The 13,221-nt window shown below is 45.9% G+C and overlaps 1 protein-coding gene across 1 annotated transcript in view; it reads left to right on the top strand.

Moving 5' to 3' along the window:
• ABCA1 (ATP binding cassette subfamily A member 1) overlaps positions 1 to 13,221 on the top strand; it is a 99,223-nt gene that overhangs the window by 71,168 nt on the left and 14,834 nt on the right. The window contains exons 13-30 of the mRNA XM_082497233.1: positions 23 to 228; positions 320 to 496; positions 1,098 to 1,320; positions 1,663 to 1,884; positions 2,492 to 2,701; positions 3,236 to 3,344; positions 3,812 to 3,983; positions 4,535 to 4,666; positions 5,183 to 5,322; positions 6,337 to 6,474; positions 7,006 to 7,226; positions 7,684 to 7,756; positions 8,278 to 8,480; positions 9,518 to 9,566; positions 10,482 to 10,595; positions 10,961 to 11,109; positions 11,574 to 11,698; positions 12,075 to 12,173. Of these exons, the coding sequence (XP_082353359.1) occupies positions 23 to 228; positions 320 to 496; positions 1,098 to 1,320; positions 1,663 to 1,884; positions 2,492 to 2,701; positions 3,236 to 3,344; positions 3,812 to 3,983; positions 4,535 to 4,666; positions 5,183 to 5,322; positions 6,337 to 6,474; positions 7,006 to 7,226; positions 7,684 to 7,756; positions 8,278 to 8,480; positions 9,518 to 9,566; positions 10,482 to 10,595; positions 10,961 to 11,109; positions 11,574 to 11,698; positions 12,075 to 12,173 (2,762 nt within the window). The remainder of the gene's footprint in view (positions 1 to 22; positions 229 to 319; positions 497 to 1,097; positions 1,321 to 1,662; positions 1,885 to 2,491; positions 2,702 to 3,235; positions 3,345 to 3,811; positions 3,984 to 4,534; positions 4,667 to 5,182; positions 5,323 to 6,336; positions 6,475 to 7,005; positions 7,227 to 7,683; positions 7,757 to 8,277; positions 8,481 to 9,517; positions 9,567 to 10,481; positions 10,596 to 10,960; positions 11,110 to 11,573; positions 11,699 to 12,074; positions 12,174 to 13,221) is intronic.

Raw genomic sequence — 13,221 nt, forward strand, 5'->3', positions numbered from 1 at the left:
GTTGAAATCTGTCCCTGTCTAGTGTGTCAATTTGGACAAACTGGAGCCTGTGGGCACAGAAGTCAGGCTTATAAACAAGTCCTTGGAGCTTTTGGATGAAAGGAGGTTCTGGGCTGGCATAGTCTTCACTGAAATAGCCCCTAACAGCATAGAGCTCCCTCAACATGTGAAATACAAGATACGCATGGACATTGATAATGTGGAAAGGACAAATAAGATCAAGGACGGGTGAGTCCTAACATCCTGCCTTATGAACAATTTCTTATGGGGGATGCGGTGATGAGGATTTCTAATAGAAAGGTTTTTTCCCTTGGTGCAGGTACTGGGATCCTGGTCCCCGTGCTGACCCCTTTGAGGACATGCGCTATGTTTGGGGAGGCTTTGCCTACCTTCAGGATGTGGTGGAACAGGCCATCATCAGGGTGCAGACAGGAACAGAGAAGAAGACGGGAGTTTATGTGCAGCAGATGCCCTACCCGTGTTATGTGGATGACATGTATGTATGCAGGCTGCTTCAAAAGCTCCCAGGAGGATTGTGGCTTGGGAAACATGGGCTTTTGTCACTCCTCAGGCATAGTTTATGTCCCTACTGCCTCCTTAGTGTTCCTAATCCCTGGAATTAGGGCACCTGCATGGAGGATGTAGAATATGTAATGACTTGCAGAGTCCTTCCCAGGAGGAGGACTGTCTGTACCGGACTTTCACATACTGAGTGCATTCCTGAGGTGTGACCATATCCCCAAACCCGATACAGGCAAAAATAACACTGGGATAAAAGCAGAGACCTGGGCATGGGAGAGTGGAAGGAGGACAGTTGAGAGCAGTCCCCAGGAAAGGCAGGTCTTTGCACCCACTCTTCCACTGAGCGACAGTTGCAACTTCAGCTTCCACTCCGGGGTGGTGGTATGCTCTAGACCCACTGGCCTCACCTCATGGTGGGACACCTCGTGCTGATCCTGTGTCATGCTCTGCACATCATCTGCTTTGTGCAGTGAAGCCTTAGTTGTCACCATGCTCCGCTAGCCCTGGAGCGGTACCTGAAGTTGCAGTGATGTTTCTCACTCTGTTCTCCTGGCCCCTTTCCTTCTTTCTCTTAGATTTCTGCGTGTCATGAGCCGCTCCATGCCTCTCTTTATGACTCTAGCCTGGATCTACTCAGTGGCTGTGATAATTAAGGGCATTGTGTATGAGAAGGAAGCCCGACTGAAGGAGACGATGAGGATTATGGGACTTGACAATGGCATCCTTTGGCTAAGCTGGTTCATTAGCAGCCTCATCCCTCTCCTGATGAGTGCAGGCCTGCTGGTGCTGATCCTTAAGGTGAGTTGACTGCTTTGGTCTGTGGTAGCAGAATCTAGAGCCTTGAGAGTCTGCTTGGTCTGCACTGGCACACTGGGGAGGAGTTAGTATGTGTGGGTTGACCAGCAACTTTTTGGGAGCAGGGTTTTGGAACAAAATGGGGCTGAGTGGCTGAAAACAGCAGGAGGGGCTGTAGTAGGTTTATTGCTTTTGAAGAGGTGACTCCAGTACTGCCTTGCTTCTGGGAAGGCTGTTGGGTAGATTGCAGCAAGCCTAGCCTCCCTTGAGCTGCAGACCTACTTGTACTAGAGCCACCTTGGAGAGCCCTTTCAAAGCCTGATGCACCTGTTGTTCTCCTGCCAGATGGGGAATCTGCTGCCTTACAGCGACCCTAGTGTGGTGTTCGTTTTCCTGTCGATCTTCGGTGTCGTGACCATACTCCAGTGCTTCCTCATCAGCACAGTGTTCTCCAGGGCCAACCTGGCAGCTGCCTGTGGGGGAATTGTCTATTTCACATTGTACCTGCCTTATGTGCTGTGTGTTGCCTGGCAGGACTATGTCAGCTTCTCACTCAAGATCTTTGCGGTGAGTCTTGATGAAATTGTCCTGGGTACTGGGCCTCCACTAGTATGGCACTTAGCAGCTCTCTAGCTTGACACTGATAACCGGGGGGGAGGTGACAGTGGGAGGATAATTTTCCAATGTAAGAAGTCATCAGGGCTGGGGTTGGTGAAGAGGTTGATTGAACCTGCTAGGAGCTGCTGGGAGGGTTTTGTTGGCATTGGTAGTAGAAGTAATTCACCCAGACTAAGCTGTCTTGATCTCTGTACGCTGTGATGTTGTACCACCAGATATGCAGGCTGAGGGAACCAGGTGCCCTTCGCCTGCACAGCACTTCTTACCTGTCTGGAGAGGGTGGCTGGTAATGATCTCTTCCCTCACATAAAAGTCAAGGGAAAGAAACTAGGGAAACAAACAATTCTGGGTGGTGGTCCAGCAGAGACTTCAGGCGTTGCTTGCTGGAACCAAGACTGCTACTCACTCTCTGCAAATACGGTTATGGTCCTTGGGACCTTTGACTTTTCCTGTAAGGCTTGCAGACCATGTACCTTAGCCTTATGCTACAGCTGAGCTGCCTGGTTGGAAAGTAGTAATGAAAAACTGAGTGTGTGTTCATGCCTCCCATTTGCAGAGCCTGCTGTCTCCAGTAGCCTTTGGCTTTGGTTGTGAGTACTTTGCACTGTTTGAAGAGCAGGGAGTTGGTGTTCAGTGGGACAACTTCTTTGAGAGCCCATTAGAAGAAGATGGCTTTAGCATCACTACATCTGCTGTCATGATGTTGTTCGACACATTCCTATATGGAGTCATGACCTGGTACATTGAGTCTGTCTTCCCAGGTGAGGTGTGCTTCCGAGTTCATGCTTCTAAACAGATCATTTTACCCTCCTCATTTGCCAAGGTGCAAATTGGGCCCATTTTTAAGCAGAGCTGCAAAAAGGTCATGGAGGAAAACCACAGATGAGCATCACAGTAAGGTTGTTGCTGCTAATAGCAGTGACTGTTGCCCAGCACAGAGCCTGTGCCCCATTGTGGTGATGGCTGAGCTAGTCCCAGAAGCTTTGCTGCACTTCAGCTGTTCTGTTCCCTTCTCTGAACTGTTAAGTCACAGACCCTGCTGCAGGGAATGAGTTGAGAGTCTCAGCATCATTTGTGGCTGCTTGGCACCTTCCAGCACAGGGCTTTTAACCCTAAAGTGAAGTTTGGGGAAAGAGATGTCTCTTAGCCCCAAAGTCTGGCATCAAGAAAGGTCTCTTCTTAGTCATGCCTAACCTAGAGGCTTACTCGGGGTGGAGTATGTCCCTTCTTGTCCTGAAAGTTAATATAAAAAAAAGACAGATGTAGTCAGGCTCATGTAATGTTTTTCTCTTTAGGCCAGTACGGGATTCCCAGGCCCTGGTACTTTCCTTTCACAAAGTCCTATTGGTTTGGCGAAAAACCACAGGACAGGCAGCACCCTCATCCTGACCAGAAGGGGCCTTCAGAAGGTAAGTGCTGGACACAACATTTTACTGCAGAAAGGCTATGGTCTGCCTTTTAGAAAGGAGAGTCCAAGGACAGCAGAACTGGCATGGCTAAGGTGAAGCTGGCCATCCCTTTGTTGTCTCAGTTTTGGGTATGCTTATCAGGTGGGTGTATCCAGATAAACCCAAGGTACTTTGCCCACTTGATTGCAGGTGGGTATTCCAGCCTCATGGAGTTGAGAATTCTTCCCATTTTTGCTGACCCTGGTGACACTAGAGATCTCCAACTCCCAGATGAGCCCAGTAGATACAAAAGAGCTGAAGGACAACTTCTGTGGAACGTTCCTGTCCCTGCAGAAGCAATGTAGTCAGTTCTTCATATAGGTCATTTCTCCTTGGATCTCCACAGACCTGGGGGAAGTGATGTTTGTTAGAACCTCCCACATAGTTGTTGTTAAAACCTATCGTATCTCTCTTTTGTTTTCTTCCAGTCTGCAAGGAGGAAGAGCCTATGCATCTGAGTCTTGGTGTTTCCATCCAGAACCTGGTCAAGGTTTATCGTGATGGCAAGAAGGTTGCTGTAGATGGTCTCACACTGAACTTCTATGAAGGACAAATCACCTCCTTTCTGGGACATAATGGAGCAGGGAAAACCACTACCATGTAAGAACAAAATAATGCTTTAAGACAGTGGGGGAAGTGACTCTGAATACTGCAGTTCCTGTCAATATGATAGAGGTAGCTGTACAACTGCAGTGTGCAAGCTGGTGCAAACTAGAGTGCTCCACTGAAATTTGCTCTGCTGATTTACTCTAGTTGTGCAGGTGCCTCAGAAGATGCACAGGTACAGGGGACTGAAACTGGAGGTAGTTCAGCTTGAGGCTGTGCCAAATGAATCTGCTGACAGCATTTTCAGTAATTCCATTTGTGATTCTGACTTACCAGTGCAAGGAAACTAGTTGGGACTGAAAGGATGAGAAGCTTTTAGAGAAAAAAAAAAAAGTATTTCCTTCCAGCAGAGTCATGTGGGTGTGCTTTGATCACTGTTAAAACCATTGGAGCTGATTTTTTTTTATCGATTAGTGAGATGTTTCTCAGACTACTTTCCTGATATGGGAGTTCACCAGGGCTTCCACCTGCTCTTCTTTCATGCTGACATATGCAGCAGCCATTTCCTCGTGCTGAAATCTGCTTATCTATTGTTTATCCTTCAGGTCCATCTTGACTGGCTTGTTTCCCCCAACCTCTGGTACAGCCTTCATCCTGGGCAAAGATATCCGCTCTGAGCTCAGCACCATCAGGCAGAACCTGGGTGTCTGTCCACAACACAATGTGCTGTTTGACTTGTGAGTAGCATCTGTGAGATGCGGGGCTGGTGTTATCCAAGAGACGTTTGGGTTCCTTAGGAGACAGTAGTGTGCTTTCAGCTCGAACAGTCCTGTCTTTGTTTGTGTGCGTGGTGTGAGACAGCAGGATGGTGTGAGATTGGTACAAGGACATTCTGTTTATTAACATGTTTGTACATGCCTGTGAATTATCAGCGAGAGCCTATGCTTTCATCTTTCACGTCTGCTCCATTAAACTTAACTAGGCCAAATGTTTCCCCAGTGTCTAGTGATTTGGGATGTTAGGGGTACTCTGTGAAGCACCCTTAAAGGAGGATTATTTACATAGGTGCTGAAGAGCCATACTCTGAAATAGGGCCCAAGCTGAGCACACCCAGTCTGTAGCTCCTTCCTGAAAACTCGGCCTTAAAAGGTGTTTTCCTGAGCAAACAAACATGCCTGCTGTAATCCTAATGCAAGGGATGAATCCTAGTGTGGTGCTCTCAGCTGTGCCCTGAGCCTGCTCCTGTTCCCTAGGCTGACTGTGGAGGAGCACATCTGGTTCTACGCTCGTCTCAAAGGGCTGCCAGAAAAGAAGGTGAAAGAGGAGATGGAGCAGATGGCAGTGGATGTTGGTTTGCCTCACAAACTGAAAGCTAGGACAAGCAAACTCTCTGGTAAGTTCAGCTGGCTTTACATTTCTCAGCTGCTTCCTCAGCACCAGAAAAACTCTCATTGTGTTTCACATCACAGACCTTAGTTGAATCCTCCAATTAAATATATACTACCACACAATTAAGCACTTAAGGAAATCAGTTATTTATTAAGTACCTAATAAGTAGATATTAGTAAACATAACAATCTTACACTATCTTGCCTTATCTAATGACCATAACAAGTCACTCATTTTCTGTATTTTGTACTTGTTTCCATCACTACATAGTCCAGCTATGTGTGATATGTGTTCTCCAAATGCTGACTAATATGTTTGGATTTTGAGTTTAGGTGAGAGTGGCTCAGACCATAATCTCCAAGTCCCTTGCTGTTTGTGAACCATACGTGCATTTCTTATGCTGACTTACGTTTCTTAAGTTGGCATCCTGGAGTAGCCTTCCCCTTTGTTCAGGAGTGGCAGCATTTCTGTATCTCTGTACCATATAGTTGAGGGACTGATACTCCTTTGTCTCTGACTCAACTATCAGCACAGACTGTGCATTTGACGTCAGGAAGGGAGAGCAGATGGCCACAGGTTGGCTTTAGTATTGGGACTGCAATATAATTCCTTGCTGCTGCCTCTGCCACAGGAGGGGTGTCTCTTGGGGACCTATTTCTGCTGCTCAGTCTCTAGAGACCTGTGCTCCAGATAGTCAAATATGGTTAGGCCTCCAAGCTAGCTACTTGCTACTGCTGACGTTGACATAGTATGATTCGCTTATGGAAGGGCTTGCAGTGTGTGGTTTCCTGCAGTTGGAGGAGAGTTGGACTCCACTGAGAGAAGACCATCCAGATGAATAATCCCCTGTCCTGAAGGTGATGGGACCCTAAAGGCTTGAAACAGTAGCAGTGCTTGGTCTTCTCATTATGCTATTCTGCTTTCTTTTGGAGAGCTCATCATCCACTGTGCTGCAGCTATTGCTGTTCTTCTAATCTCTGCAGCAGCCTGAACACCTCTTTCTTCTTGTGCCTGTCAGGTGGCATGCAGAGGAAGCTCTCAGTTGCCTTAGCCTTTGTTGGTGGCTCCAAAGTTGTCATTCTGGATGAGCCTACAGCTGGGGTGGATCCTTATTCTCGCAGAGGGATATGGGAGTTGCTCCTTAAGTATCGGCAAGGTACGTGGTCTTTTTCTCTACTCCTCATGAATGTGTCATGGAAAGCAAAAGAAAATAAATTTGATTCATGACTGTTCTCAAAATAGTAATGTGTTTCTGCAAATCTATTGTTGCCTGCACCGAGGAAGGAACAAAAAGCATGCAGGACAAGGGTGTTCTGATCTCTCATCTGTCCTTTTTCATCCTGTTCATGTCAGCTCATAAACAAAGTTCCTTACTGGGTTGTGAGGGCAGTTAAAGTCAGAAGTTCATCCTTGGTGTGCAGCAGTGTCCTGTTCTGGTCCCTGCAACCAACCTTCCTGACACGAAATTAACCTTGCCTTTGACAAGGGCCTGCAGAGAGTGGGCAGAATAAACCCACGATGGCAGTTGTGAACCTCTTCCATGCTGCTAGCCTCATTCAAAGCAGCCTGGAGTTGTGGCGTCAACCTCCCATCCAACTTCATGGCAAGATCCAGATGATTGTGGCTTTGGCTTGGGAACACAGGTATGGTTGACTTACCAACAGTGTCTTCCCTTGCTTTCTTCCAGGCCGCACTATCATTCTGTCCACACACCACATGGATGAGGCAGATATTCTGGGGGACCGTATTGCCATAATTTCTCATGGCAAGCTCTGCTGTGTTGGCTCTTCTCTCTTCCTGAAGAACCAGCTGGGAACAGGCTATTATTTGACCCTGGTCAAGAAGGATGTGGATTCCTCTCTGAGCTCCTGCCGAAACAGCAGCAGCACAGTGTCCTATCTGAAAAAGGTACAGCTGACCCTTCTTGCTCATAGTCTTCATTCATGAAATCTTAGGCTTATGGGAAGCAGCAGCTAAGATTTTACATGGTAGAATGTCTTAAAGAGAAATCCCTTATTCTTTAAAAGAAATGTTACTTGCTTTTATAGCTACTATGCCAGATCATGTCTGGTTAAACTGTAGCATGGTATGTACATCTCTTTTATAGTATCTTTCGATGCCAGTGGTCCAAAGCTGATTAGAGAGATATAGATGAAGTGAACACTTCTGTAACACTGCTATGACTGTGACTTCATACTTGTATTTCAGCCCTTTGCATTGGTATGTCACTATTGCTTTCTGTCTCCTCTGTGGAGTATCCAGCATGTTGCAGCATTTGGTTGGAGTTACCTAGAGTGTATCATCTTGTGGGCGCCTTTTTGATTAAACAGCAGGAAACAATGGTTGTCTTCTCTTTTATGACCAGGATGACAGTGTCTCGCAGAGCAGCTCTGATGCTGGCCTTGGCAGTGACCATGAAAGTGACACACTGACAATAGGTGAGGCTTGGAAAAGAATGTAAGGTTCGACCCCAGCGCTGACATATCTTTGACCTTGGACAAATGCCTTAACCTTGTGCCCCTGTGTAGCTATAGTCTTGAGACAACTATTAAATTCAGAGATGGTATTTTTAAAAACGTATAGATTGGAGCATTTTTGTTTAGTGAGCCATTTTGGGTTCAAGCTGTCCTGAGAGTTAATAACCAAAGATTACGTAGCTGCTAGGCCTGCTAGCAATATCTAATGTTTGCTGGTGAACTGTACATCAATGACTTGCAGGGCTGCAAGTAGCATGTAAAAGCTCTCCCAAATTCTGCATGTAAGGAGTGGCTTCGGTCAGGCTTTCATCCAAGCTTGTATTAAATGTAAAAAGAAACCAGACTTTCCATGGAAATGAGCTACTTTCCATAGAGATCCCATTTTCCTTCCTTTCCTTTCAAAGTTTCTCAGACTGAGCTCTTCTTTTTGCATAATGAATAGTAACAAGATGAACACCATCTTTTCCTTTTGGTTCTTCTAGATGTCTCTGCAATTTCAAATCTTATTACAAAACATGTTCCCGAGGCCAGGCTGGTGGAGGACATCGGCCATGAATTAACCTATGTCTTGCCATACAAAGCTGCAAAAGAGGGAGCTTTCGTGGAGCTGTTCCATGAAATTGATGACCGTCTCTCTGATCTTGGCATTTCTAGCTACGGCATCTCTGAAACTACACTAGAGGAGGTGAGTGAGCTGAAAATTCTATTTTAACTTAAACTAGGCAAAATTAATCACGGTAGAAATGAGTGAGATGGAGTCTTGTCTCTTCCTGTAAACATTTATTGTGGAACAGGCAGCTTTGCGTTCCTCTGCAAAATGGATTTTCTTCTGCCCTTTACGGGTGTGCTCATAGAAGCGTGCATTAAAAACTGAAATGTAGTACAGGCAAGCATAGACAGATCCTTTGTACTCAGTTGCACTTTGCTGAGATGTCATATGAAGGTTGGCCCCTAATTTGGCATCTAATGACTCTGTAAATACCTTAGAGGTATTTTTAGGGGTGCTTTCTGCTGCACTTAACTGAAAACATACATTTCAGTTCTGGAGACTGTACTTTACAGAAACCACTTAGATGTATGCCCTTGTCAGAGATGTTTTTAGGGTTTGTTCCTTGTGGCTGTGTTCCAACTGACAAGTCTGCCTTTCTTTTATCACAGAAGTGTCAGGCACTTCATCCTTTGTTTATGTGAAATACCTTTTTTTTGTTTGTTTGTTTTAAATAACAAGGGAACTTGAAATGGTGTTGTCACTTAGTGATGTTGCCCCATAGGTCCTCCCACAGCTGTGAAGGGCTTAGCTACTATATGCAATTTGAAAATGTTTTTTTTCTTGTTTGGGAGAGTCTGTGGGATAAGCTCCACAAAGGTGCCTATTCAAGCATGAACAGGAGTGCAAGTACTGTCAGACTAGGAGGAAGATGCGATTCCCCAAATTTAGTAACTAGGTCTTAGTATCTGAGACATTGGAAAGAGCTTGTGTTTGAGATGCACTGAGAACTGATATTGGAAAGGGGGAAGGGCTGGTACGTGGCTACAGGCTAGCTCTTGGAATCTGGAGAGAAGCCACAAAATCCATGTCCCCATCACTCAGGGGATAAACCCTGTATCCGCTGTTCTCATGATGCATCTGTCAGTCTTGTGCTCTCTTATGGTATCTTTCAAAGCAGCCCCACAGTATTGCTGCTCTTCAAATTTTCACTGACACTTCTCATTGCTTCTCAGATCTTCCTGAAAGTGGCTGATGATAGCGGTGTGGATGCAGAAACCTCAGGTGGGTATAGTTGTCTCCTGTAGTGTTGAAGGGCACTTCACAGGGAGGTACCCTTTTGTATGGTATTTGTGCTGTTTAAGTACAAGGCTGACCAAGCCTAGATATTTCAGGAGTAACGTGTCAGTGGAGGGCTTAGCTCCTAGGGGAATAAAGGGTCTAGTGGGTATCATCAGACAAGGAGTGTTCCTAGTCTCACCAGCCTTGGGCAGGTGGGTGACCTTTGTGTATGGCAGCATGTCCAGCTATACAGTGACACATGCCAAGGTGTGACAGGCCCTGTTTCAGACTGAACTGGAACTCTGCTGTGCTAATATTTTTAATGACCTAAAATAGCTATTCTTAGTATACTTCACGCATGTTTCTATATACTGTTAAACTTCTGTTGATTCAGTGGCAGCATGTTTATTTTGTAATAGCGGAGAGTTTCTTAGTGTTTGAGTGGATCATGAATTACTTGACTGACACTATTGTCTACTCCGAGGAATAGGAAAAGCTCTTGACAGGGTCAGACCATAGTAGGGACCAAATGAGTTTCTCCTTCTGAGAGCAGCTCACTGCACTAAGTGCTCGTGCCAGCATTTCTTGGTAAACTAGCGCTAGCAAGTTGCACTTGGAGTCATATGCATATTAAGTGAAAATTTTCTTACAGTAAGAGCAGCCCTGCCATTTGTGGCTAAATGAAAAATGTCTAGTGCACTGGAAGAAGTTTCTAGGACAGCACACAGTGGTGCATAAAACATGTAAAACCAAGACTGCCACTCTACAAATGTCACGTGCACTGGCGTCACTCCAGATCATCTCCTCAGTTTGCACATGGAATATATGTAAAATGAAAATGATATTGTTTTGGTCTTTCTGGGGCTAATTGGACATTACCTGAAGCAGCTCAAGTAATCAATACTACGTTATTTTCAGATGGGACATTGCCAGCCAGAAGGAACAGGCGTGTGTTTGGAGACAGACAGAGCTGCCTTCGTCCATTCACAGAAGATGATGCATTTGATCCTAATGATTCAGACATAGATCCAGGTATTGCTGGGGCTCAAGCCTGTTTCCTTCTTTTGGACGCTCTTGTGTTATGTACGCTGCAGATCATAAGGCTGACACTGCCAAAGGAGTGGTAGTTTATTTGTCTTTAGGAATAGTGGGCGGTGCAGTATACACAGCCTGCTCAATCCTCCCATCAAGGCTCAGAGGGATAAGGGTGAAAATGCATTTATGTGAATTTCTGTTGCTATCTTTCCTTGCTGCTCTCTGTTTTTGTGGTGTGTTTTTTTTTTTTCTTCGTGAGTGAGAGTAGCTGCTCCAGCTATCACCCTGTGTCTCCAACACAGAATTGCCCAGAGAACATCTCTGTAAGCTTTTGAGTGAGGGTCATTTCTTCTTGCTAGCAGAATCCAGAGAGACAGACCTTCTCAGTGGCATGGATGGGAAAGGCTCCTACCAGATGAAGGGCTGGAAGCTCACCCAGCAGCAGTTCATGGCTCTGTTGTGGAAGAGGCTGCTTATTGCCAAGAGAAGCCGGAAGGGCTTCTTTGCTCAGGTGAGAGCAACTAACGTGCAGGGTCCCTCAGCAGGGACAGCTCTAGACCATACATTATATTCAAAGTTAAAGGTGGGCAGAAAACTTCAAGGGAATCCAGATAATGAAAACTGGTCTTCACTGCACATCTGAGCAAATGGGAGCCTGTGCAAGTGAAAGGAGTTACATGGTAGCCAAGTGGTTACAGTATTCTTGCACAGCAAGGATGCAACTGAGGTACAAATCCAAATTTTGCCTTGAGAGCAGCATTTGCAGGCTGAATCCTCTGCATCCAAAGTGAGTGCCCTAATTGAATGCTGGGACAGGTATTATCTTGGTGTCTAGCAATACCTTAGTCTAAATAGCCTTGGTTTTCCTGGGAAACTTTGAAAAAGTTCTGATCCATTAAGTGACTCACATGTAGTTCCTGATGGCTCTAGGAACACTCATTTTTAAAAGGGTTTGCTCTTCCCTTGCAATTTCAGATTGTGCTGCCAGCTGTTTTTGTGTGTATTGCTCTCATGTTCAGCCTGATCGTTCCTCCCTTTGGGAAGTATCCCAGCCTGGAATTACAACCCTGGATGTATGATGAACAGTACACTTTTATTAGGTATGTTTCTTGTGGCCTAGAAATGGTGCTAAATCCTACGATTCTGTTCTCTGCAAACATGAGTTACTGAGTTCCTTAGCAGGCTGTTTAAATTTGTTTTCTGTGCTTAGCTTGGAAGCATATTTTAAGAGTCCTGGTATTTTATTTTTGGACCTTTAAAGGCCAACTCTAACTACTGGCAAAGAGATATCCATTTCTGAATGGTGCTATGACTCTACTAATACTGTGCAGAAAGACCTGGAGTGTGTGTGCTCCTAGGCCAAATATTCTCCAAGGGGAAATCTCCACCCATATCCTTTTCCTGAGCTCTGTTGCTGCTTTTGCTGTGTGCCTGTTATCCCACTGACCTGATCGTGTTTCTCTGCTGTACCCATAGCAATGATGCTCCAGAAGATGCAGGCACTCAGAGGCTTTTGGATGCCCTTCTCAATAAGCCTGGGTTTGGGACACGCTGTATGCAGGGACACTCCATCCCGTAAGTATAACTCCAGGCCGGGAAGAGGAAGCCCAGCCCTGACTTCTGGTCACCCAGTATGTTTAACCAGCTTCAGGAATAGCCATGAGCAGGATTTAAGCCAAAAGAGTTGCAATTACATGCATTTTTTTTCTGCTTAGGACCTCTTAGAGAGTTCCCAGCCCCTCAGCACATTGAGGGAGTGAGGTTTGGGTGCAGGTCCTTACTGACAGAGGTAGAGAGGAGACAGTAGTATCTCCTTCAAATTACTGTTTGGTCCTGAGCATGTAAAAGGACCTAGTCATGTTGCTGTATGTTGTTGACTGTAGCTATTACTATTGCACGACCCTCTGTTTCTAGCTGCGCTAAAACCTAGGTTTGCACAGCCACGAACACCAGCAGAAAGAGTGGAGACCCAGACAGCATGTTGTTTCCTAACTCTGCCACTGACTTGCTCTATGGCCTTGGGCACATAACTGAAGATCCAGGCTGTGAGTGCAAAAGGGGTATACAGAGCCTGGGATGGTGCGTCTCAAGCCTGGAAGAACTGCAGCTCATGTTTACAGGATGATGGGGAGGGGACAAGGGCCCCTGTGTGCTGGCCAGTGGTGGAAATTAAGCTGTATCCTCAAAAACAAACACAGGAGCTGGGTTACTCTACCCATGGGGCATGGGGAGGAGGCTGCCCACTGATGCTGCCTTGGGGAAGAGCAGCATTCTGGTGCTCCCAAAAGCAGGAATCCAAGTCATCCAAGAAATGACTGTCTGCCATGATCTTAGATCATAGACTGTCTTAAGTTGGGAGACAACCAAAAATGATCGAATCCAACTCCCTGCTGCTTTCAGGACTACTTAAAACTAAACCATATAGCTAAGAGCATTGTCCAGATGCTCCCTGAACTCTGTATGCTGTGTGTGCTGGGACTGACTGAAATAAAGCACTACTCAGTGTTAGCCATCCTTCTTGATCTCCTGGGCACTGGGATCTGTTAAAAGCCGCAGAGCCTGGTCTGTTGCTCTGAGCTGTTAGGCTCAGTGAGGTCAGGCTCCTCTGAAAAACAGCCTGCCT

Source organism: Vanellus vanellus (assembly GCF_965231255.1).
Source record: "Vanellus vanellus genome assembly, chromosome: Z".
In the NCBI taxonomy this organism is placed as follows: domain Eukaryota; kingdom Metazoa; phylum Chordata; class Aves; order Charadriiformes; family Charadriidae; genus Vanellus; species Vanellus vanellus.